Genomic DNA, 25,206 nt, shown 5'->3' on the forward strand with positions numbered 1-25,206 from the left:
CATGCAACACATATCTCTGAATTTCTATTACAATATAGTTTTCAAGTATTGTTGCAGGTATCCCCTAGATATCCCCCAGTGTGCTGGGGGATATCTAGGGGATACTCCTCTTTCTGTTTAGTATGACCCCTCCCCTTCATGCACCGGAAGAGTATTGCCAAATTGATTTGAGCAGCTTCCATTTTATGCTTGTGGTTTTGAGAGACATGAATGAACCAGCATTTGGAGGGCATGCTGGCTCTTGTAGTGCTAGCTGGTGCCTCCCAGGTAAGCTGGATCTGAATTTGGATATATTTCTGTATGTGCCTTTATCATGAGGCCTTGCAACAGGAAATTACATGGCCCAGAGTGGGTACTGTTATCATGCAGAGTAGGGACTGCCAGTATCAGAGAAGCCGTGAAGTGGCCTGGCAGCTCACCATGTACTTGCAAATACATGCAACAAATATCCCTGAATTTCTATTACCATATAGTTTCCAAGTATTATTTCAGGTACAATTGAGTATGCTAGGGGATACTCCCCTTTCTGTTTTTCTATCTGAATATATGGAAGATTTGGAAACTGCTTTTGGATTCTTTAAGACACACGTATCAGGCAGTTCTGTGACCAACAGATTAATGTGCACACTTCAGTCCATTCCCCAGATATCCTGTGATGAGGCCAGTATCCAGCCTCATAACCAGCAGCCTGATATGAATGAACCAATAAGGAAGGTTGAGCTAGAACACGGAGGTGCTACAAGAAGCGTGTTAGGAGGCATCATATTAGTGTGGCGAGTGGCTATTTGGTCAAGCTGCACCAATAACGGTGGTCAGTGACGAGAAGACTGACATCTAGCAAAACCCCATAAATCTAATAAACTGTCAAGATCAAGAGTGAGCCCGTCCCCTCAATATAATGTTGTTATCTGAACTACTTTATCATTAACAATTCTACTAAAAGTCTAATGGACAGGACATACAAGCCTTGTACAAAATTATATATATATATATATATATATATATATATATATAAAAAGACTAATTAGCATATTCGTCTTTTAAATATATGATAACAAACCATAGCATGAGGCTTCGCGGCTCCCATCGAGAAGTTTTATACCATTTTAAGAATACTTAACGCTACTACACAGTGACCCGCCGAGTGCCTATGATATTATATAGGAAAATTTACATGTACGGTACAATATTCTACTGCCCTAACTAGACATGTATAAGTTTATATATGGCCCAATTACCAATTTGGCATTGGTGCTGCACAGGGCAAGCGCTGCCACTAGGCAGTCAGCAAAGGAACGCCAAAACCACTGAACGATTCACTCACCCAGTGGCTGTCATTGTGATGCCCCCATCTATGAACTGCAAAGCTTCCGAGTGCCGACCATCCATATTGGTTATGCTCTAACAGTGCAGCAATAGACCGTGAAGTCAAAGGCCAGCGTCACACTCCCAAGACCATGCCATCCCGCACCTACGCCAGACAAGTGGCACAGCGTGGGGGTCATCACCTATGGGGTAGGAGACGCCAGGAGCGGGAGACTGTGGGATGTGGTTGGATGCAGCCAAGGGAGCACCCTCCAGCCAATATAGCCATTGGGAAACAGCGCCCAGGGCTGCTGGCCTGGTGTAATCTGGAGCCCTAGGATAGAGATAAGCAGCTGGCAGTTCCATGCCAGCTGGTGGTGAGCCATCTCTCATCATGCATCTAGCTGGCTGGGCATGCAGTGCCAGGGAAAGTGAGCAAGGGACACCGGGTGCTAGAGCTCTACGTGAATAGAGAGCACCCCGTGGTGACAAGGGGGATTACACAAAGCCGCCTGCCCCATGGGTGATGCCAAGGGAGCCATGTTGTCCTGTTACAGCTGCCAGTACAGCCCTGGGCCTGTGCCCCCCAACCCTATTTGCCACTCACCTGCGATCCCGGTCTCCTTGGTGACCTGAGACACGGACAACTGACAAGGGCTAGAAAGGAAACGAAGCCAGCAGCCGACAGTCCGCTTCCGGGTTCTCGCTGTAATTTCCGTCTCCGGGGCGACAGCTGAGATGACCTCAGCAACACTTCCGGCGTTTGGAACGCACGCCGGGATGATACTTATTGCTGCCACTTCCGCCCTTACTTTCATCCGACCAATCACTCACCAATTTATCATGGGCACACCGCCAGGATGTGCAGACCTCCTCTGACTGATGTTTGCTTATCTTTAAATGTTATTTTTTCTCTATTTTTTTTTTTTTCATGTATTTTCAAACTGCACCTGTTTGTGCTTTATCCATTCATCTGAATGATATCCCAGGTTATTGTGATTGGAGAATGAGTTGGAGGCATCTGCGGGTGATTTTGCATACGGCTGTGGCATACTAGTTTATGCTGATCGATCCCGGAATCCATCTTTTATTAGCATTGGGAGTTATACCTACTCTCCCGGAAAGTGCGGGAGACTCCTGATTATTCGGGTAGTCCCCTGTACCCGTACTTGCTGACTTTCTGGCTGCCCCCTCCAGGAGATTACTAGCATTGTAAGCAGGGGCTGAGCTACAATGACGCAAATTTTCAGTGCAAATCGTGTCATCGGCCCCCTCTGTGCCACACACTTTCGCCAGGTAAGTGTGTGGCGGTGGGGGGTTGGCCAGTTGGGGAGGCTTGCCCTTTCTTGGGGGAGGCCAGGAGTGCCACCCAATATTCCGGAGCCTACCAGCCGTTTCAGGAGAGCAGGTAAGTATGCCCGCACCACCCCTGGAGAGCGGCTGGATCACCCGCATTCTGCCCACTTCCTAGTGAAATGGGCAGGATCGGGAGATAAAACACCGGGAATCACGTGTCCGCATGGAGGGGGTTGGTCTAAAATAGGTATGAGCAATAAGCGGCTCCCAAGCTAAAACTGTTGCAAGGCATGCTGGTATTTGTAGTTAACTGCTGGAGGGCCACTTATTGCCCACCCCTGGTCTAAAATGATGTGAATTGCGTTTTAGTCCCACTTACTCTTCACAGACCTGTGATTCCACGGCATTATGTCACAACAGGGGCAAGGCCTAATGACATGGAGGGAACGGCACTGGCAACGAAATGGTCAGTTGCATCCCCTCTCCTAGGGATGGCCATCGGTGTGATTACCATCGATGGAAAAATAGCAAGTAGCCATCGATTGCTATTAAGTATGCAATGGATGATTTCACCTACTGATGGTCATCCCTGTTTTTTGATTGACTGGCCCGTGGCCCATCAGAACTTGGAGGCGAGGCTTCATGGGTGCTGGAGGCGGGGCTATGCTTCGTGTCCTGGCAATTTTTGTAAAAAAAAACAACATTTGGTTATGCTTAGAAATCAATGGAGGGAATCCATCTGGTTCTCACCCATCGATGGCAAAAGCATTTGACATTGGCCATAAACCATCAATGAATATGAATCCTCGATGGCCATCCCTACCTTCTCCAGGCTTCTCAGGTAGAGGAGATTTTTGAGGACAGAACTTTAATTCATTCAGGAATTTATGAAATTTGTGGTTCAGGCTTATTCTACCAATTGCATTTTGGGATAGGTACCTTCTCCAATGGACTCCTTAAAAAAACTCACTGCCTCTACAGAAACCTGGATCGGACACCCCGTAGCTGACATGAGGGTCAAGAACTCTACCTTAACCCTCTCCATAAAGTCGTAATACTTATTCCATCTCTTCTGTTTACAGAGCTGGATAAAGGTTGTGGGGGCCTCAGGGCAACAAACTTGCCAAAAAAACTTTAAAAATTGTCGATGTTATATGTATACTGTGTAAGTAATCCCAGCACCGCAATTATAACACACTGTAGTGCCCCCAGTTCCCATTATGCCACATAGATACCCTAGTTCACATATGCCACAGTGCCCATATGCCGGTGATACCGCTATGTGTGGGGGGGGGGCATTGGGTCACCGTCCCGGCTGCTTTGTTATTAATCCTGCACTGTTTGTATAGACCAGAGGTGGGGAACCTTTTTTCTGCCGAGGTCCATTTTGATATATATAACATTATTCGGGGGCCTGGTGCAGGCCACGCCGGTGATAACAGCAATGCCTGGAGCTGTAAGGGCAGCGGTGTGACCATCTGAAGTGTTCTAAGGACGCTCCTAGCGGCACTGCTGCATAGATTTTGGCTGCAGGGTGCTATTTTAGGCACCCTGCTAGCCAGATGAGGCTAGCAGAAAAAAGCTCAGAGGGCCAGACCGAATGATTTTGGGGCCTTATACAGCCCCTGGGCCTGAGGATCCCCATCCCTGGTTTAGATGATCTTCTCTCCTTCAGGACTGAACCTATCAGGAAATCTTCCCAAAACTGAGGGGTTCAGTCCTGTAATCTCTTCTCTGGATCCTCGGTGTGCAGATGCCTACCTCCCAACATGACCCATTCTTGGAGGGACACAACGTCCTGTTCCAGGACTTCCCTCTTAATGTATGATTGCCATCACCTGTTAAAACATCTTTCTTATCAATTAACTAGTTCAGCAGAGGTGACGCAATCATAAATTAAGAGGGACGTTCAGAAAGTATTTTGTCCCTCCTGGAATAAGTCATGTTGGGAGGTGTGTAAATGGTTAAGGTTATGGTCTAAATACCATATTACAAAGGGACCGGAAATGTGATGAACATATCGCCTTGCATTAATACGTTGTATATACATTAGGCATTACATAAAGTTAGTCATTACACTAGTTACACCATTAGAGCTGTTATAAGCCAGGTGATACGTTCCCTTCACCCGTCCTTTTCCTTCCCTCTCTACTCCGTCCTTTAATTGTTTACTTTGGTACTTCCGTATCTTTGCGGCCCCTGGTTACGCTACTTGCGTATCTTCACTATTCAGTGAAGATTCGTAAGTAGCGTAAACTTCAGGAAATACTATTTGGACCCTTATAAGCCAGTGTCCAACGTCATTCCCTACCATCCAAGTGGGCATGGAGGGGGAATAAATCCATGTGGCGAGGGCAGCGAGCCACCGTGGGTCCGAATAGTATTTCCTGAAGTTTACGCTACTTCCGTATCTTCAACACACATCCAGCAGAGGGCCGCAAAGATACAGAAGTACCTTTATTTTTTTTCCATACTCTTCTGATTTATTATTTGTTGTCGTAATCTTTTCATCCAGTATTGCAAATGACAAAAACAAAACTTATAAAGTGTACCATTATGCAATGGCGTCACAAGGGAGGTGCGGGCCGCTCCAACGAGGGGTGACACCAAAGTGCCGATTCCTCCTCAGTGACAGGAGCCGGGTGCTGCACTGTAGCATTACGTGCAGAACTCGACTCCTGACACAGTGAGGGAGTCGGCACTTTGAAACAGACTTATCCCCGGGAGCAACCCACATCTCCAGAACCCCCGGAGTGACTTAAACAGGGGTTCGGGCTGTGAGACCACACCCCATTTTTCCGCGTGCACAACATCCTAGGGATGGTCATCGGAAGGGTCCCCATCAATGGTTACCATCGATGGTGAACCATCAATGGTTTGCACCCCTTGATGGACACCGCTGTGCTTGGGAATGGGGGCCGCGGGCCAATCAGAAAGTTTGTGGGGCCTTAGCAACAGCAGGGGGCGGGGCTAAGCTCTGTCCCATCCAGGAGGGGGGAAAAAAATTGGCTCCTACTCGTACGTCGATGGCAAAGAACCATTGGCTCTCTGTCATCGATGAAAAAACTTCAACATCAGCCATAAACCATCAATGATTTTGAATTGTTGATGGACATCCCTCGATGCCCCTACCCGCACCAGGTGTCACCTCATGGAGGGAATCCACTGCCATTATGCCACCAGGTAAGGCATTAGAGAGGTGGTTGCACTGCTGTAGGTACACTGGTCACTTGGATGCACCTGCTCTAAAAGTACCTGTGAGCCAACTCGACTGTGAGTGAGAGTAGTACAGGGTCGGGCAACCTGTCGCCCTCCAGCTGCTGTGGAACTATGCGTCCCAGCAGCAACAGTTTTGCTGTTAGGGCATGCTAAAACTGTGGCAGGGCATGCTGGAACATGTAGTTCCACAGCATCTAGAGTGCCACAGGTCGCCTACTGCTGTAGTATTATACTTTTTTTTTTTTTATAGTCCTGTGGAAGGCATTGTTGTGCCCCGCCCATCTTCTGGCTCCATAGCGACTGCACCCTATGCAGTAGCGGTACTGATTACAACCATAGTTTATTCTGTAAAGTTGAAGGGCACCCTTTGCATACATATACTGGAGGCAGCCATATTGTAGACTTAACCAATATGCAAATGCAGCCTATCTATACACTAGCAACATTGGGATCACTGTAGAGGTTCTTTCTGACCAACATTTATGAGGCAATGGCTCCTAGTATTGGTTGGCTGTACTCTCATGCAGTCTGGTAATGCAAAGAAAGTGACTGCTCGCTCTGAATCAGGGCCCTCCTACCTTTTTTTGGAGCGTCCTCATGGACGCTCGCATAGCTGTGGGTTACCACCCACAGCTATAGCGAGCGTCCATGATGATGGTCGCGATGGTCAAAGACCATCGCGACCATTGGGCTTGCGACGAGACCCTGCGGTAGGGTCTCGCTGCCGCAAGCCCAGGAGTGATTTTGGCTCTATCAGAGCCAAAGTCACTCCCACTGACATCAGTAATGATGTCAGTGGGGCCGGACTCAGATGGTAGGCGTTCCCATGGGAACGCCTCCGTCTGACCGCCACGGCCCCGGCACGCCCACCAAAGGGGGCGTGCTGTCAGTCACCATCGACAGCACTCCCCCTTTGGTGCGAGACCCCGAGCTACGTATTTCTCGTCGCTCGCCGGGTCTCGCGCATGCGCACAACGGAGCTCCCTCCGTCATGCGCAGTCTCACAACATCGACCCGCTAGCGAGCGAACTTTGCTGGCGAGCGGGTCTGAATGACCCCCTGAGTTAGTGCTGATTACTCTCCTTGGTGGCAGCAGCTGTCGTCCCAGATTTCAATCTCATGTCCCTGCCTTTCATTGTCTCTCGATATTCTATACATAGGGCCTCATTTACGAACGAGTTTTATCACCAAAACGAGTGATAAATGTCACTGTGTATGATAAATGGTGCTCCAGCCAATCAGCTCCTGTCATCTGTTAGAAAAATGACAGGGCCTCATTTATTGCTCCATTTACAAACGAACGAAAAACCAGCGGCAATTTTCGTTTAGGATCACAATTCCGCCGTAGTCCAGGTCCTTGGCGAGGTCCTCTGCTGGGCTGCTGGCAGCCTCACGCTGCCAGCGACGGGGCTCTAGTGTTATGCGCATGCACGACGGTCCGTCTGCGCATGTGCATGGCACGGAGACCCGGCAGTGCATGGAAGGCTTTGCTGAAGCCGGAAAGGCACCGCCGGGTCTCCATTGCCGGCAATGGGGCCCGCGTCGCTCTCGTCATCTAAAAGATGGCGAGAGCAATGCTGTAAAAACAGCGGTTTACTATATTACTGCTGTTTACTAAATACAGAAAGATGGTATAACCCCTTTAGCGAGCGCTAAAGGGGTTATATTTCGTTAGTAAATGGAGCCCTTAGTAACGAGTTTTATCACCAAAAAGAGTGATAAATATCACTGTGTATGATAAATGGTGCTCCATTCAATCAGCTCCCAACTGTCACTGTGTATGATAAATGGTGCTCCAGCCAATCAGCTCCCAGCTGTCACTGTGTATGATAAATGGTGCTCCAGCCAATCAGCTCCCAGCTGTCACTGTATAATAATGGTGCTCCAGCCAATCAGCTCCCAGCTGTCAGCTGTTAGAAAAGTGACAGTTGGGAGCTGATTGGCTGGAGCACCATTTATCATACACAGTGACAGTTGGGAGGTGATTGGCTGGAGCACCATTTATCATACACAGTGACAGCTGGGAGCTGATTGGCTGGAGCACCATTTATCATACACAGTGACAGTTGGGAGCTGATTGGCTGGAGCACCATTTATCATACACAGTGACAGTTGGGAGCTGATTGGCTGGAGCACCATTTATCATACACAGTGACAGTTGGGAGCTGATTGGCTGGAGCACCATTTATCATACACAGTGACAGTTGGGAGGTGATTGGCTGGAGCACCATTTATCATACACAGTGACAGCTGGGAGCTGATTGGCTGGAGCACCATTTATCATACACAGTGACAGTTGGGAGCTGATTGGCTGGAGCACCATTTATCATACACAGTGACAGTTGGGAGCTGATTGGCTGGAGCACCATTTATCATACACAGTGACATTTATCACTCGTTTTGGTGATAAAACTAGTTAGTAAATGGGGGCCATAGTATGGAAGCTGCAAAGAAATGCCAGTCACCAAAAGCTGCTTCAGTATCGGTGGCTGATAATGCAGCAGCCTTACAGTTGCCAAAAACACTTTCCCCACCAACAGCTACAATTGTTATCCCGCTGGGTTATGTATCCAGATCACTCTTAGGAGTTGATTCAATTAGGAGCGAGATGATCTTGCGGGAAATTCCCACTGCGGATTGCGTTAGCAATTCCATTCCAAACAAACCCGAGCAGGTGAGGTGAACCTCAAGTGCAGCCCTCCCAATTAAGGGAACGATTCTGATAAAGACGTGACTACAGCTGCACCGGTACTTCCGTATCTTTGCGGCCCCCTGCTGGATGTGTGTTGATGATACGGAAGTAGCGTAAACTTCAGGAAACACTATTCGGACCCTTGCGGGCTCTCTGCGATCGCCACGCTGCGGACACGGTGGCTCGCTTCGCTCACCACATGGATTTATTCCCCCTCCATTCCCACTTGGATGGTAGGGAATGACGTTTGACACAAGCTTATAAGCCAGTGTCCAACATCATTCCCTACCATCCAACATCATTCCCTACCATCCAAGTGAAGGGGGAATAAATCCATGGGGCGAGCGAAGCGAGCCCGCAAGGGTCTGAATAGTATTTCCTGAAGTTTACGCTACTTATTTATCTTCACTGAATAGCAAAACGCAAGTAGTGTAACCAAGGGCCGCAAAGATACGGAAGTACCGCTGCACCTTTTGCTGCAGTCACCTGAAACTTTATGCATACTTCCCAACTGTCCTGCTTTTTGGGGACTGTTCCGTTTGCTCACCCATGGGCCGCAGTCTCCCGCAGGGAAAGTGCTGGGCGCACCCCTATAGTGATGACAACGGGGGCGTGCCGTGAGGTCACGCCACCTTCCTGTGAGGCCACACACTCTCTTTGGGGGACCCCACCATCGGGTACTGTTACTTCCTAGTCGCCGTCCAGAGACATTTTTGCTACCATGCGTCCAAATCTGTTCTATGGGTCTGATTCAGAGACGGATGCAATGCCATTCGACCTGCATTGTATTTATCCTGCACTGTATCCGACCCGCACTATATCGAACCCACACTGTGGAGCTCATTCAGACCCGCTCGCTAAGATGCAAACGTTCGCTGCTGCCGATGGTATGCATTGTGCGCATGTATATCGCAGTGGGCGTGCGCATACCTTAGCGTAAGTTCACAATGCGTTCGTTCGCTGCACATAGACAGCCCAGCAGAGTGAGTGACAGGGGAAGCAGTTTGTAGGTGGTAACAGAGACTGGCCATTAAAAATGGGAGAGTGGAGGTGCAAACGCAGGCGTGCCTGAGCATCTCAACTGCGCTTTAGAGGTGTGCATAATTATAAGATAGCATCATAGTACACGTCACCTGGCTTGTTTTTACACTAAAGTGCTCGCAGTGCTCGCAGCAGTATATGGTCAACCTCAAGCGATGCGATAGCATCCGATGTACCGATGGTTGCATACACTTCCTGGACATGACGTGCACAAGTGGGCATCTTAAGACAGGCTGGGGGGTGTCTGCATATACTATGTGATCACTCTCTAAGAAATACTGGGCGCACTAATGCATTGCTGTATGATAGCACTGCCTACGCAATCTGCATACACATCGTGCGAGCGGCACTGAATCGGCTCCAGTATCCGACCTTCACTGTATCCCGCATTGTGTCCTACCCGCACTATGGGCCTGAGGGCCTGATTCAGACCTGGTCGTGAGCGCTCTCAACCGGATCGATGGTGGCCCAGAGCGCATGCGCACGATGGAGCAGGCTTCGTCGTGCGCATGTGCGAGACCCGGACAGCGACGGGCACTCCGTCGCTCTGGGTCTTGCAACAATGGGAGCGTGCTGTCGATGTTAAGTGACAGCTCGCCCCCTTTGGTGGGCGGGCTGGGGGGGTGGCTGCCCAAAGGGAGGCGTTCCCATGAGAACGCCTCCCGTTTGGGGCCAGCCCCACTGACATCACAAGTGATGTCAGTGGGAGTGCTTTTGGCTCTGTTAGAGCCGAAATCTCTCTGGGGCTTGTGGCAACGAGACCCTACCACAAGGGTCTTGTCGCAACCCCAATGGGCGTGATGGTCTTCTTGACCATCGCGACCGTCATCATGGCCGCTCGCTATAGCTGTGGGTGGTCACCCACAGCTTTGCGAGCGGCCAGGAGGCCGCTCTAAAAAAAAAAAAAGTTAAATGATCAGAATATATAATATAATCTCCTGTATTGACTAATAATGATTCATAGGAGATAAAAGTCAGATCCTAGGTGCTATACATAAATCAGTGCCAAAGGAGCTACCCCTTACTGTCAGAACACCAAAGCATTCTATTCCCCCAACTGGACCTCTACGCCCAGCGTATGGCCAGCCAGTATTCCCCTAGATGCTGGCCATACTCCACTGGCACAGTTCAGTACAGGGGGGGGGGGGGCGCTATGAAATGCACTTTCTCCGGACGCCATGGTTCCACGCTACTCCTCTGCTTGTGAGTTGGTTCGATTGGTTATTGCTAATATATTACTAATTTGGAAAACATTTGTAAACAGAAATAACTGCCGTGTGTTTGTGCCGCTGCCCTGTTGGTTGCTTAGTTTAACCAGCCAGCTTTTGGCCTATGTTGGTTCATATATGCCTACCCTCCCGGTTTTCGCGGGAGGCTCCCGATTTTTCGGGTAACCCCCCGCACCCCCGGAAGGGTAGGCATTTCTCCCGCATTCTGCCCACTTCCTAGTGAAGTGGGCAGAATTAGGAGAATACCCGCGGTCTCCGTGAAGGGGGCGGGGCTTAAGCTGTGATTCTGCACGAATCACAGCATTTGGCCCCGCCCCTATGTAAATTGTGCCCAATCGCGGCAATTTTACAGCGAGGGGGCGGGGCTTAATGACGCAAATCGTCAAGCCCCGCCCCCGTCGCCCCCCTGCTGCATCTCTTACCCGGGCTTTTCCCGGGAAGAGAATGTTAAAGGTAGGCAACCCTGTGTTGGTGAACAATATTGTGTGAGGTGGTCAAAATTGAGTGGAAATGACTGGAAATGAGTGTTATTGAGGTTAATAATACTGTAGGAACAAAAACAGGCCCAAATTATGTGATTTCAGCTGTTTTTATGATTTTTTTGAAAAAATTCAGATCCAAAACCAAAACATGCAAGGGTGGTTTTGCAAAACCAAATCCAGATCCGAAACCTTGAAGGAGATACAGATCCAAAACCAAAACACGGAGGTCAGCGCACATCCCTACCAAATATATATTAATACACTTCTCTTAGATCATTTTCATGTAATATTTGAAAACAGGGCTGGTACAGTCTTCAATTCAATAAGTCAGGTACAGTTTTCACACATATACACAGTATAACCCTGATCCTCCCCAAGAAAATGTCTATTGCATCAAGATTAGGGTGAGTTTTGCACAATAGAGATGCAGATAATCATATTCCAGAGAGAAACCAAAGCAGAACCATCTGTAAACATTTGCATATCAGACTTTAGTGTGTTTAACTGAGGAGTTGCCAACGTCAGAGCTCCTAGTTCACAATATTACAAGTTGATATATAATACCCAATATAATACCCATTTGCCACTAAAAACCCGGGTCTGACCTGGGTTGGAACCATGGGCCTGATTCAGTGCAGGACGCAATTAGCGCTCGCTCGTTCAGAAAAAGGGGGTGGCTATTCAAATGAACTGTTCGCTCTTTGCGGTCTGTTCACGCCTCTATGTCTGAATGAGCGAACAAAACTTGCGGTCGTTTTTTGGAAAACTGGCCGCTCGCATCCTACGTCATGTCCGCTATTTATTAGATTAATCGAGTACATCGACCAGCGTATGAACTGCTCGCTATTCTTGGGGTTGGTTTTTGCTACCACAATCTTGCGAGCAGTTATGACTATAAAATAACTCAGTGACGTGGTCAGTGACGCAGCTGTAATTATGCACACCCTTAAAACGCCCGTTTTGACCTTTAAGCACGCCTGCGTTCTGATCTCCACTCCCCGTTTTCAAGCACCTTCCCCTGTTACCACCCACATACGCCTCATTCTGTCACTCAAAATAGCAGGCATTCGCTATTTAGCGAACAAACGATTTTCGGCCGCACTGACTGGTTCGCGCATGCGTATTACGATCTGTATGCATGCGCAGTTGGGCAAACATCGCTCGGAGCGAACGAGCGGCCGCTTACGAGCGGCTCTGAATCAGGCCCCATGTCCAAAAACCCAGGTCAGACCCGGGTTTTTAGTGGAAAATGTGTACTCTATTCCCTACCGGATGTTTTATGGTACCTGGAGACGCCGTTTATACTGCACCTTTGATCCGTGTTATTCCTGGGTCAGCCCCGTTCACACTGAACCCGGGTCTGCCCTGCTAAACATGTGAGGTCATAAAAAATGGGAGGTGACTGCTCCACAGCCACCAATCGGCTCATTTTAGGCATGGCTGTGACCCAGGTCCATCCATTTATACCCCTTTTACACCGAGCTGAAAATCCTGGGGATTTTTATCGGTGTAAATGGATCCACCGGGTCCAGGGATCCAACTCTGGTATTTTGCAGGGTTGGCCACGGGTCGTTCCCGTGCCACCCTGCCGTGTTAACGGCACGATCCGTGTCACGATGACTCGGATCTCGCCACATGCAGGCCGAACTCCAGAAGAGCAGGGTCACTGCAGACCTGGCTCCGGTGTGAATGGCGCCGACTCTGGATTATCCTGGGTCGAGGCCGGGGAAGTTCCTGGTCTGTTCCATATTGGAACCCTGGCCCTGATTGAGAGCCGGACGCTCTGACAAAGCGCTCGCTCTGAATCAGGGCGTTTTTTTTTTTTTATATAGAGCGGCCTCCTGGCCACTCGCATAGCTGTGGGTAACCACCCACAGCTATAGCGAGCGGCCAGGAAGATGGTCGCGATGGTCTCTGATAAGAGCCAAAATCACTCCAGGGTTTGCGGTCACCGAGACCCTACCGCAGGGTCTCGTCGCAAGCCCGATGGTCTTGACCATCGCGACCATCATCATGGACGCTTGCATAGCTGTGGGTGGTAACCCACAGCTATGCGAGCGTCCAAGAGGCCGCTCCATTTTTAGGGAGGAGGGCCCTGATTCAGAGCGAGCGCTCTGGTCAGAGCGTTCGGCTCTGAATCAGGCCCATAGGTTGCTTCTGATGTCCATTTGGGCTGCTTGAGATCCTTTGTTGCTGATCGTAGTGCAGAGTGAAATCCCTGCCCAGATGAGAGAGCACACACAGGAAAATCAGGACAGATTACCCTAACTGGTGTAGGTTGTGCAGCATGAGCTGCATATGATACCGCCCTGGCTGGGTATGATCAGAGTACAGTGCCGCTGTGGTTCCCTGCGATGAGGAGAACAGCCTGCGATGTCCCGGACTACCACTATCGGAGGTCGGACATCATACACGGATGGATCTGTGTATGTTTCAGCAGAACTCGCAACTCAGGGGCTAGTCTATTTGAAACTTCTATTTAGGTCAGAGTTTGCTGAAATTACACCCGTGATACTAATCCCGATTCTTGGTAAATTCCCGAGTTGTATTTTTTCCATGAAAAGTACTTGTGAGTTTGGCCGATGGTGTATTGATTCGTGTCCATTCTCACCCGAGATTTCCCGTTTCAAAAGATAAATCTCTCCCGAGTTTACCTTTAGTAAATTTCTCAATTGCAGAAAATGGTTAAACTCACCCGAGATTGCAATCTCGACCAAACACAATTATTAGTAAATTTACCCCTATATAACTATACTTCAAGGTAAATACGGTCACCTGGGAATATATCATATAGCTATATATATCAAAGTAAATGTGCTGCAAGTCACTTCCAGGAAACACGTTTTGATGTCATGGCGTTAGTAATATAGGGAAAATCGGGCCATATTACTAGAAGTCTTCCTGTAGAGTCATCTTTAAACTGACCATCGTCCTTGAGTGAGAGTGTAGTTAATAATTGTCAGGAGCAGAGAACAAGGGTCTATGAATGGGAAGTAAATAAACAAAAGTAAAAAAGGGGGCAAGGTTCTGGGAGATAAAAGGTCAGGGAAGAGGCACAAGGAGGATACCAGAGCCGCACAGGGAGAGACCAGCCGCAGTGGTATAGCTGTCTGCTAGAGACCCTCGCAGCAATGATCGGCAATACCTGGCGTTACCTCCTCCATCTGTACGGCCTGATCATTGACTCCCTTTCCATCTGTAACGGTGGTGACCATCTCTCAGCATCGCACATCAACAGGACACAGGTAAACTATAAACACCCAGGATCTGACTCAGCAGCGCACTTCTACTTATCTGCCGCGGCCGGGTGGCGTGACCCCATGGTCACTCACCTAGCCGATGGACACGCAGGTGATCCGATGTTGCATCTGTCTGACCATTTGGCACTTTAAGTTTTAAAATGCTCTAAGTTTCAATATATGTACATACAGATGACAGTATTACATAGATGAATTAAGGCGAGTTTCATTAAATCCAGGGAAAAGCTGCCCTCTGAGATCCACTATTTCAGAGTTTGGGTGTTAGGATTAAGTAGTATCGTCTGTCTGGGGGTATTCTCTTAAACATAATTTTTATAAAAACAAAATTATATTACTGTAGATAACAGACAACTGCAGGCATTATTTTAAACACATATATAATGGTCAAAAATGCTGCATGGTGTACATTATTCCAAGCTGGCCATACACCAGACCAACTTTCCCACAACCATTTGGTTGGAATGAAAATCCGGTAATGCATGGGAGCAAATGACTATTTGCCATTTGCTCCCAAACACCAGAAAACACGAAAAAGGTTGTTCAGACAAGTTGGTTACATCTGTTTGATTTAAGCAGCTAGTCGGAACAACAACTGTCATCCATTTTCCGGTGTTTCGGCTGATTGTCATTTGCTCCCATGCATTACCGGATTTTCATTCCAACCAACTAGTTGGATGGTTGGAGGAAAATCGCTCTGGTGTATGGCCAGCTTAAGTCTACTAGTCTTCAGATGATAATAGGGCATGACCAATTTGGAATAAGAAATGGATAGGCCACAGAGGGCAATGCTAGCCGTGTAATTACACTGGGGCTGATGCACAGGGTTCTATGTACTAAGCCTTGGGGAGAGATAAAGCACCAACCAATCAGCTGCTAACTGTAATTTTTCAAAAACAGCCTGTGACATGGTAGTTAGGAACTGACTGGTACTGTATCTCTCTCCACTTTATCTCTCACCAAGGCTTAGTACATCGCCATAGTGAGTTCCGTGCCTCTTGCTGTAGCGTATCTTGCATCAAATTGCTCTGGTATGCCCAGAAATTTGACTGCGTGCAGGATGGGGCATACTAACGAATGCCGGGTACAGCAGAGACAGGGCCATACTACCCATCTGGCAAATGCCAGGAGGGCCGATAGCCAGATGGGCCGGTCCAGCATCAAACCCCGGTCGAGCAGCTCCACCTCCCGGTACTCTGCTCGGCCGGGGATACTGGAAGACGAGGATGTGCCGCGAGGCCAGGCCCCATGACGTGCAACACGTTCCCGTGAGGCGAAGCTACGCCCCTTTCGAGGTGAGGTCCGTCACTGAGCAGGGGCATGTTCGTACAATTGCAAATATATGCAGACTGGGCAGAGAGCATGATATATCTGTGAAAGCCCTGTTATTTGCAGGGGGTCAGGGGCAGGTGTATATAATATATATCGATGAATGATGATAACGGTGCCCAGCACTAGCAAATCACTTGTGTTTGGCTGTATGTGAATGCTCCGCTGGCGCTGATCACTTGCAGCACGGGTGTGTATTATTTTTCTGCGTGAATATTTTTTGGTGTATTGTTCTCTGCTACATTAGAGAGTTTTTTATTTGTTTTTTTTTTTTAAATGGAATTGATGCTTTATAGTGGATGCCTATGTTGCAAATAAATAAAAAAACATGGGTGCAAATGGGATGTAAGTGTAATGGACTGACGTAAACCAGGCACATCGACTACTCTTCTCTACTTGAGCAACTTGTTTCTGGCGCCGAAGCTGGTCAATGTTGCACCCGGGGCCATCCTGCCATCCCACACAAACACACACACACATACCTCCCAAATGTCCCGCATTCAGAGGGACAGTCACATTTTTCTGGGACTGTCCCGCCCTCGGGCCACAGTGTCCAGCGGTTGGGGGGAAAGTTGGGGGAGCATACACCGCTGCTCTGCTATGCAGAGCAGCGGGTATGCAGAGCGAGAATAGATGCTATGCGCAAAGCATCTATTCACAGCACGGGGGGGAAAGCCCGGGGGGCAGCCCAGCATCTCCGAGATGCTGGGCACGCCCCTTAGTGATGTAAACAGGGGTGTGTCACAAGGACATGCCCCCTTTACGATCAGACCACGCCCCCTTTTCGGTTGGGAGGTATGCACACACACGCGTGATATTTAAAACATCACAAAGAGGGGGCCGGGACGCCCCTAGTGTCAGCCGTGCAGTTTGCATTTGGTCGCAAATGCGGCTTTGTTAACAAACAAAAATTGTGCCTGGAATTTGGGCACAATTATGGGCAACTCTGTATTAGAGGTAGCTAATTTAATGCAAATTATCTACCACACTGAACAGATTTAGAATGATACATTTAGAAAATAGTACAAAGTAGTATTTTCTTCTAAAAACAAACCCTAACTTTTCACCATTTATCAACAATGTGTTTAAAAAAAAATCTTCAATTTTAGTTTTGAATTAAATTTGTATTAAAACAAACAGTCTAACTCAGGCAAACACCATTCAATTGTACAGCCTACACAAATACCATTCAATAATACAGCCTACGCTTAATAATATCTCTTGTGATCCTCCCACCATCTCTGGCTGGAGTCAAAGGGTCAAAGGTTGGCCGCCTCTGGTAAAAGTCATGCATGCAGAAGTGTAGCTCCAATATTCACAGTGATTGAGGCTGTATCCATGGTCGAGGGCTTCTAGGATTTACGAGGCTGTATGCACGGTTCAGGGGTTTTCAGGATTAACATACTATTGTAGAATCATGTGTAGCCTGACTGTCAGTTCCTTTTGTTGTTATAAATATTAGCTGATAGCAACAGCAACCCAAACTCCGGAGGACGTTTATGAAGTACAGGTTGAGTGTCCCATAACCAAATATTCCGAAAAACTGAATATTTTTTAGCATGACTGAGAAAGTGAAACCTTTGCTTTCTGATGGTTCACAAACTTTGTTTAAAGCACAAATTATTAAAAATATAGCATAAAATGACCTGCAGGCTGTGTATAAGGTGTATATAAAACATAAATGCATTCTGGGCCTTATTCAGACCCGGTCGCAAGCGCTGAACGCTCGCAACCGGGTCGATGGTGGCCCAGAGCGCATGCGCACGACGGAGCCGGCTCCGTCGTGCACATGCGCGAGACCCAGATAGCGACGGGTAATCCGTCGCTCCAGGTCTCGTACCAAAGGGGGCGTGCTGTCGATGTTGAGTGACAGCAAACCCCCTTTGGTGGGCGGGCCGGGGGAGTGGCTGCCCAAACGGAGGCGTTCCCATGTGAACGCCTCCGTTTGGAGGCGGCCCCACTGACATCACGAATGTTGTCAGTGGGAGAGATTTCGGCTGTGTCAGAGCCGAAATCTCTCTGGGGCTTGCAGCCACGAGACCCTACCACAAGGGTCTCATCGCAAGCCCGATGGTCGCGATAGTCTTGACCATCGCGACCATCTTCCTGGCCACTTGCTATAGCTGTGGGTGGTCACCCACAGCTATGCGAGCGGCCAGGAGGCCGTTCTAAAAAAAAATAGCCCGGCCCTGATTCAGAGCGAGTGCTCTATCAGAGCGTCCGGCTCTGAATCAGGGCCTCTGTGTTTAGATTTGGGTCCCATTCCCAAGATATTTCATTATTTTATGCAAATATTCCAAAATACGGAATATTCCAATATCCAAAATACCCCTGGTCCCAAACATTTTGGATATGGGAGACGCAACCTCATACTTGCCGATAATCAGCTCCCTCCTTCTGGGAGGGAGCAGATTGTCGGCTAACTGTGGGGGGTGTGTCCGAATATCTCTGACACGTTGGGGGCGGGACCTCACGATCGCGTCATCGTGGCCCCGCCCCCTCTTCATAATGCCGTTATTTTCGGCACTGTGATGCGTCACCGCTCCCCCTCCCCCGCTGAGGGGATTCCAGTGTATTCTGGGGGGAGGTCGGGAGGGTTGGGGAATGTCGGGAGGCTTGCCTGCCTTTCCGGGGGGCCGGGAGCGGCTCCCGAAAATCAGGAGGCTCCCGGCCAAATCGGGAGGGTAGGCAATCCTGCGCAACCTGTACAAGATTGCAGAGGCGCAGTATATAAAACTTTGGTGGTGCCATGCTCCTCAGTATGCACAGATGTGCCTCCATTTTTCCCAAGTTGCATGTATTTGTGATTTTCACTGACCAAAGAACAGAGAGCATTGGTGTCTATTTCTAAGTACAGAGCCGTTGTGCCTAGTTTTGCAGAGTACTTCCCAGTGGTGTGTCTATGATGGGGGCAGGGTGTGTCCTGGGCACATGGGCCCCTGTGTTCAGAGGGCATCTCACGCTGCCCACCCTGCAGCCAGAATAGACCCCACTGTGTACCCACACACAGGGGCAGATGTATGAAGCTCTGGGAAGTGATAAAGTGGAGAGTGATAAATGACCAACCAATCAGCTCCCAAACTGTCATGTTACAGGCTGTGTTTGATAAATGACAGTTGGGAGCTGATTGGTTGGTCATTTATCACTCTCCACTTTATCACTTCCCAGAGCTTAGTACATCTGCCCCTATATCTGTTGCCCGTGGCCATCATGTTTCACTCCTCAGTAACACTTGAATTTAGCACCTATGTAAGATGGCACACATTGGGCTTATTTTGGAATAGGGAATGGTTTTTTTTGGCGCACGTGCTACCAATAGAAAGAGTCAATAGCACTTCTTATAAATGGCTTTACATTTATTTAAATGTTAATTGTAAATTAGTTCAAACACCCTACAGGCGACAAGGAAAACAACATATTGTATAAGGCATATGGACTGGTTACGCGTTTCACTACTTTTGGCTTGTGACTTAGGGGGAGATGTGCTAAAGCCTTGGAAAGTGATAAAGTAGAGAGAGATAAAGTACCAACCAATCAGCTCCTAACTGCGATCTTACAGTCTGTGTTTGAAAAATGACAGGAGCTGATTGGTTGGTACTTTAACTCTCTCCACTTTATCACTCTTAGCACATCTCCCCCTGAGGCACTAAGAGAACACAAGCAGCTAAACCTGTGTAAAGTCTGTGTTAGGGCTTCCAAACTACCATTTCTGCTCGCCAGCTGAGGAGGCTGCGAGCAGAAATGTGTGCTGCTGAGGCTCTCGGTGCCCAAACAGCAGAACAATTGAATCGCCGCCGGTTGGGCGCCATCTAGTGTTGGGCATGAGAAAAAGAATTTAATTCCCCCCCCCCCAATAAAAAGAAGTAAGAATGCTTTAGTTATCTAGTGGGATTTCAATGTTTGACATTATGGCACATTACGATGTATGTACTAAAGTCCTGGCAGTTCCCTTTGCAGTACATGGGGAACTGGTATTTCCTGGCGGCTGCAGCAGGACCTGGAACAAAAGCGTTGGAGATCTTCCAGGTCATGGATAACGCGCAGTTCACTGTCCAAGCTGGTCTGGAGAATGAGAAGCTGGAATTCACAGCCTCCATCAGAGTGTGAGACCAGCTGTATGTCTCTGTCTCCCTCTCACTGCTTTCTCTCCATTCCTCATTCTGACTCTGAGGGGGCAATTTATCAAGCCTTGGAGAGCGATAAAGTGAAAAGAGATAAATTAGCAACCAATCAGCTCCTGACATTTTTCAAACACAGCCTGTAAAATAACAGAAGCTGATTGGTTAGTATTTTATCTTTCTCCATGTTATCTTTCTCTAAGGCTTGATACATCTCCCCCTGAGTCTCCAAATCTAGACTGCACCACTTTTGTGTCCCTGTACATCCTCTCACCACCTTCCCACCCCCTTTGCTTTGTTGACCATGTCTCTATGCTTTCCAATAATTAAAATACAGTATGTGTTCCTTATTAACCTAAATCTTCAGATGTCTTGATGACCTCTGACTCTGTTTCTGTCATTCACTTCTAAACTTGCACCTCTCGTTCATTTACATACTTACACATATTTATATTTCCATTTTTCTTTCCATAATGCAATGTGTTACTTTTGCATAGTTATGTCTGTTGTGTTTTAAAATTATACCATATAGTCACCAAGATGCAAAAAGAGACTTATTAGAGTATGTTTTAGGTCAGTGGGTACCGCTATGGGTGCTACCTTCATGCTTAGGCATACTGTTTATCCCATGCAGTTCCTCCCATCATTAATAGCAGATTTGCTCATTCGCAGAGGACTTCATTTCGTTTGCTCTTAATAAGTAACTTTCAGGCCTTTTGAGCATCACGGTTGATTCAAAAATAATCTCCTGTGATCTAAAGCTCTTGCTGGAACTGATCTTGTTATTTCAGCAGTTACATATCTCCCAACATTACGCTGTGCTCTATTAGGACATAATATTCTAGTCCCTGATATTAATTTATTATACACACTAGTTGTTTTTTTTTTTTATTGGGAGCTAATTAACCTTCCTGTATATTTTTGGAGTGTGGGACGAAACCGGAGCACCTGGAAGCATAGGGAGAATATACAAACTCCACACAGTTAGGGCCATAGTGGGAATTGAACCCACAACCCCGGTGCTGTGAGGCAGTAATGCTAACCATTACACCATCTGTGCTGCCCATATTTCTTACTAAGCACACATATGCTAAAGGTATCTCCAACTTTTCTGTAGGCCCACCCAAAATCAAGATTTTCTGGAGCTATGCAATTACATTATATGTGTGTGGCTTACAGGGGTCACTCTGTATTTTGGTTAATGCACCACTCTATGCCTCCTATCTTACTCTAATCTAATCTTTCTGTGACTCCCCATAATGTACTTACACTCTCTACTTGTCTCCAGCAAAGACGGGTCATGTGTTCCTCGGAAGTGGATTTACCTTCTGACTGAAGGCAGTACGGAGCTGAGGACGGAAGGTGAGAGAGGGGAAAATGGGATGTCCGAAGGGACAGAAGTAGATTGTATGCGGGGGTTACAGAATAAAATAATGGGATGAAGTCATAGTCAAAACGTTCACTGAACTATAGGCCTGATTCAGAGCCGGTCGCTATTTGTGGTCGTTCGTTCAACAAAAAGGGGTGGCTATTCAAATGAACTGTTCGCTCTTTGCGGTCTGTTGACGCCTCTATGTCTGAACGAGTGAACAAAACTTGCGGTTGTAATTTTGAAAAAGACCCCCCCTGGCCGCTCGCACCATACGTCATGTCCGCTATTTATTAGATTAATCGAGTACATCGTACAGCATATGAACTGCTCGCTATTCTTGTGGTTGGTGTTTGCTACCACAAATTTGAGAGCAGTTCTGGCTATAATATAACCCAGTGACATGGTCAATGACGCTCCAGTATTAATTATGCACACCCTTAAAACGCCCGTTTTGACCTTTAAGCACGCCTGCGTTCTGATTTCCACTCCCCGTTTTCAAGCACCTTCCCCTGTTACCACCCACATACGCCTCCCCCTGTCACTCATATTAGCAGGCATTCGCTATTTAGCATACAAACGATTTTCAACCGCACTGACTGGTTCGCGCATGCGTATTGCGATCCGTACGCATGCGCAGTTGGGCAAACATCGCTCGGAGCGAACGAGCGGCCGCTTACGAGCGGCTCTGAATCAGGCCCTATATTCGAAAGCAGGCCCTAAATTATTGTAAGGTCTCTGGATATATACCAGTGTTTCGGATCCATGACATCCTTTCTGAGCAGCCTGACAGGCCCCATGATGCCTCCGATATAGCTTGAGACCTGTAATAAACACCTTATTCACCTTATGTTGACTTTAAATGCGCCTTCACTGTGTGTATACAATGGGCCAATGCAAAGTTTAGTACAAGATGGACGTAAGTTAGCACACGGAGCTAAAGGCCCATAAGCTGTGTTGTAGGCATCTCTAAGGCCAGACCACCCCTAGCCGTACTCTTGCCTTCATCATTATCATGAGTGCTCTCTTGCCCCAGCTTTATAACTGGTGCAAAAGATGTCTGACAACAGGCGTATTTACACATAGGCACAACTCAGCGTAGCAAGCAGCTCCATCCACTCGCCCTCGCTAAACATCGCCTATGTGAGAGCTCCCCGTTACCATGCAGTCACGCCCCTTCAGTTGCAAGTGAAGATGTGACTGAGTTGCGCACAAGTCAGTATCTACCTTAATTGCGTACGCTCATCTCCGAAGACAAATTTGCAAAAACCGACATGCATTCAACTATGCATTATTAATGTGGTGAGTCACAATATTCAATATCACAGCTGCCTGTGTTGCTATATACATTGGTGGTGTGATACATTTTATCAACATTCATCAAGTTGACATGGGTGTAATGTCGATATGCTTGGCATGGTGACATGGACCATGTCAGCATTCATCATGTCAACAATGATGCAATGTCGACATGATAAGAATGTTGACAAATCATGTCTGGTGGTGACTTACCTGGTACGGCGGATACGGAGGCAGATCCAGTATCTTACGGGTCCATCGGTGAAGTCCTGATGACTTCCGGGTCATTAAGCGGCACTTCCAGCGGTGAGCATATCGCTAAGCCCTAACCCTTCCCATAGTGCCTAACCCTCCACTGCCGCAGCCTAACCCTAACCCTTTAATCCCCGCAGATTGTGACTATGTCGGCATTCTGCAGATGCCAACATGTTTAATGTTGACTTGTTAACAATGTTGACATCATAACTGTCAACATGAGGTGTCAACAATATACTGCAACTGTCGACATTATGACCGCATTATATATTGGACACTTTTGAATATTTTACTAATACTACTGTACAGTGCCCATCTACCCATTTTGGGTAATAAATAGATACTGTATGGATTAGTCAATGTTTGATATCTGCCCCTACCATAGGGATATCCATTGGTCTATCCAGAAGTGCACTGAATAGCTATATTTGAAAATATGCATGTTGGTTCTGTTTATTACATTATGTAATTTTTTTATGTGTTTTTAATAAATGTAATTTTTGACACACTCACGGTTGCTTCTTTGGGGCCGATTCATTAAGGTGCGTAATGCTGGGTACACACTAGATCAACTAGGTTTGGCAGATCCGCCGACCTATTTGACTATTGGTAAGTGCATATACACTTACCAATCGTCTGACCGATGTGTCGGGCCTGACGTCACAACTGGGCAGGTAATTAAATTTGCGTTACTCACCGCCGGGTCCCTGAAGCATGTATACGGGCGATCAGCAAGTCGACCGTACACACCAGCAGCTGCACCAATATATCTGCAGATATATCGGCCATCTGCTGTGCTGCACAGCCAATGCAATATGTCTGTGAACTAAGGGCCTGATTCAGAGCCGCTCGTAAGCGGCCGCTCGTTTGCTCTGAGCGATGTTCTCACAACTGCGCATGTGTATGGGTCGTAATGCGCATGCGCAAACCAGTCATTGCGGTCGGAAATCGAGCGCTCGCAAAACAGCGAGGGGCTGCTAATTTGAGTGACAGAATGTACCGTTTATGGGTGGTAACAGGGGAAGGTGCTTGAAAACGGGGGAGTGGAGATCCGAACGCAGGCGTGCCAAACGGTCAAAACGGCGTTTAAAGGGAGTGCATAATTAGTAAAGGAGCGTCATCGACCACGTCACTTGGTTGTCTTTTAGCCTGAACTGCTCGCAGTGATTGTGGTAGGAAAAACCTACCACAAGCACTGTGAGCAGTTCAGATGCCTTTCGATGTTCCCGATTAATCAAATAAATACCGGAGATGACGTGTGATGCGAACAGCAAAGGGGCGTCTTTACAAAATAGCGAGTGCATTTTTCGATCGCTCGCTCAGACATAGAGGCGTCAACAAACCGCAAGGAGCGAGCGCACAATTTAAATAGCCGGCCCCTTTTTTTGAACGACCGTCCGCAAATAGCGTCTGGGTCTGAAGTCATTCACAGACATATAGAGAGGAGCCAACGCTTACCCAAGTACAGGGTCACACACGGTACACAATGTTTGGAATCGGTATGTAATGCCGGCTGTTGGGATGCCTCCTGTCAAAATACTGACAGCGGCATCCCGATGGTTGGTTTCCCCCTTCTCCCCCTAACCCTCCCTTCTTGTAGCCTAACCTTAACCCTCCCCACCCCGTTAGTACCTAAGCCCCCCCCTTGTGCCTAAATCCAACCCTCCCCCCCTTAGTGCCTAACCCTCCCACACCCTTGGTGGTGCCTAACTCTAACCCTCCCCACTAGGGGTGCCTAACCCTAACTTTCCCCCAAAACCTAACCCTAACCCTGCTACGCTGCCTAAATTAACCCCCCCCCACCCCTCCTCTGTGGCTAACAGGTAAGGGCGCCCCGAACTTACCTTGTTCGGGCTGATGTCGTTCTGAATTCCGGGCATCGGTATTTCGTCACCTATCTTACGTCCCGTGTGGGTCTTTCAGGGTGGGATTCAGACCGGCAGCATCTCGTCAGCCGGTCTGATAATAACTATATTACCCAATGTTTGCCCAGATATCAGAAATGCCTGAAAATGTCAGTCTGTGTGTATAAAGCACTCAGGTAACGAGATGTGATGAACGAACTGTTTCATGTCTGCAGGGCATCCAGACAGACTGACCGAGCTGTTCTCCTGCCGCTGTCCTCAGTGTGTTGTCCTGAAGGAGACAGATAATAGCACCGCCCGGCTCCTCCTGTATTGTAAGTGTCATATGTGGGAAGACCTCTTCCCTCCCTTCCTGTCTTATTCATTTTGTGCTCATTATTCCATTGCCGATACACTGGAAATGTAAAACCCAACACAACCATCACTCAACTTGCCCAAATAAAATAACTA

The 25,206-nt window shown here is 47.9% G+C and overlaps 2 protein-coding genes across 12 annotated transcripts in view; one reads left to right on the forward strand and one right to left on the reverse strand.

The window, feature by feature from the left end:
* The window catches only part of BAG6 (BAG cochaperone 6), a 62,228-nt gene extending 60,197 nt beyond the window's left edge, over nt 1-2,031 (reverse strand). For 6 of the 11 annotated variants that reach the window (XM_088481535.1, XM_088481529.1, XM_088481534.1 and 3 more), the window contains exon 1: nt 1,913-2,030. The gene's annotated coding sequence lies outside the window, so the exon portion shown is untranslated. Of the gene's footprint in view, nt 1-1,912 lie in introns of all 11 variants that reach the window. The other 5 variants (XM_088481531.1, XM_088481527.1, XM_088481533.1 and 2 more) reach the window with 1 other exon arrangement.
* A 12,361-nt stretch (nt 2,032-14,392) lies between these two features.
* The window catches only part of APOM (apolipoprotein M), a 34,002-nt gene continuing 23,188 nt past the window's right edge, over nt 14,393-25,206 (forward strand). The window contains exons 1-4 of the mRNA XM_088481567.1: nt 14,393-14,509; nt 19,796-19,953; nt 21,257-21,330; nt 24,972-25,070. Of these exons, the coding sequence (XP_088337693.1) occupies nt 14,396-14,509; nt 19,796-19,953; nt 21,257-21,330; nt 24,972-25,070 (445 nt within the window). The 5' untranslated portion in view covers nt 14,393-14,395. The remainder of the gene's footprint in view (nt 14,510-19,795; nt 19,954-21,256; nt 21,331-24,971; nt 25,071-25,206) is intronic.

The sequence above is a fragment of the Taudactylus pleione genome, unplaced genomic scaffold (genome assembly GCF_031769625.1).
Source record: "Taudactylus pleione unplaced genomic scaffold, aTauple2 ptg000274l, whole genome shotgun sequence".
Lineage (NCBI taxonomy): Eukaryota > Metazoa > Chordata > Amphibia > Anura > Myobatrachidae > Taudactylus > Taudactylus pleione.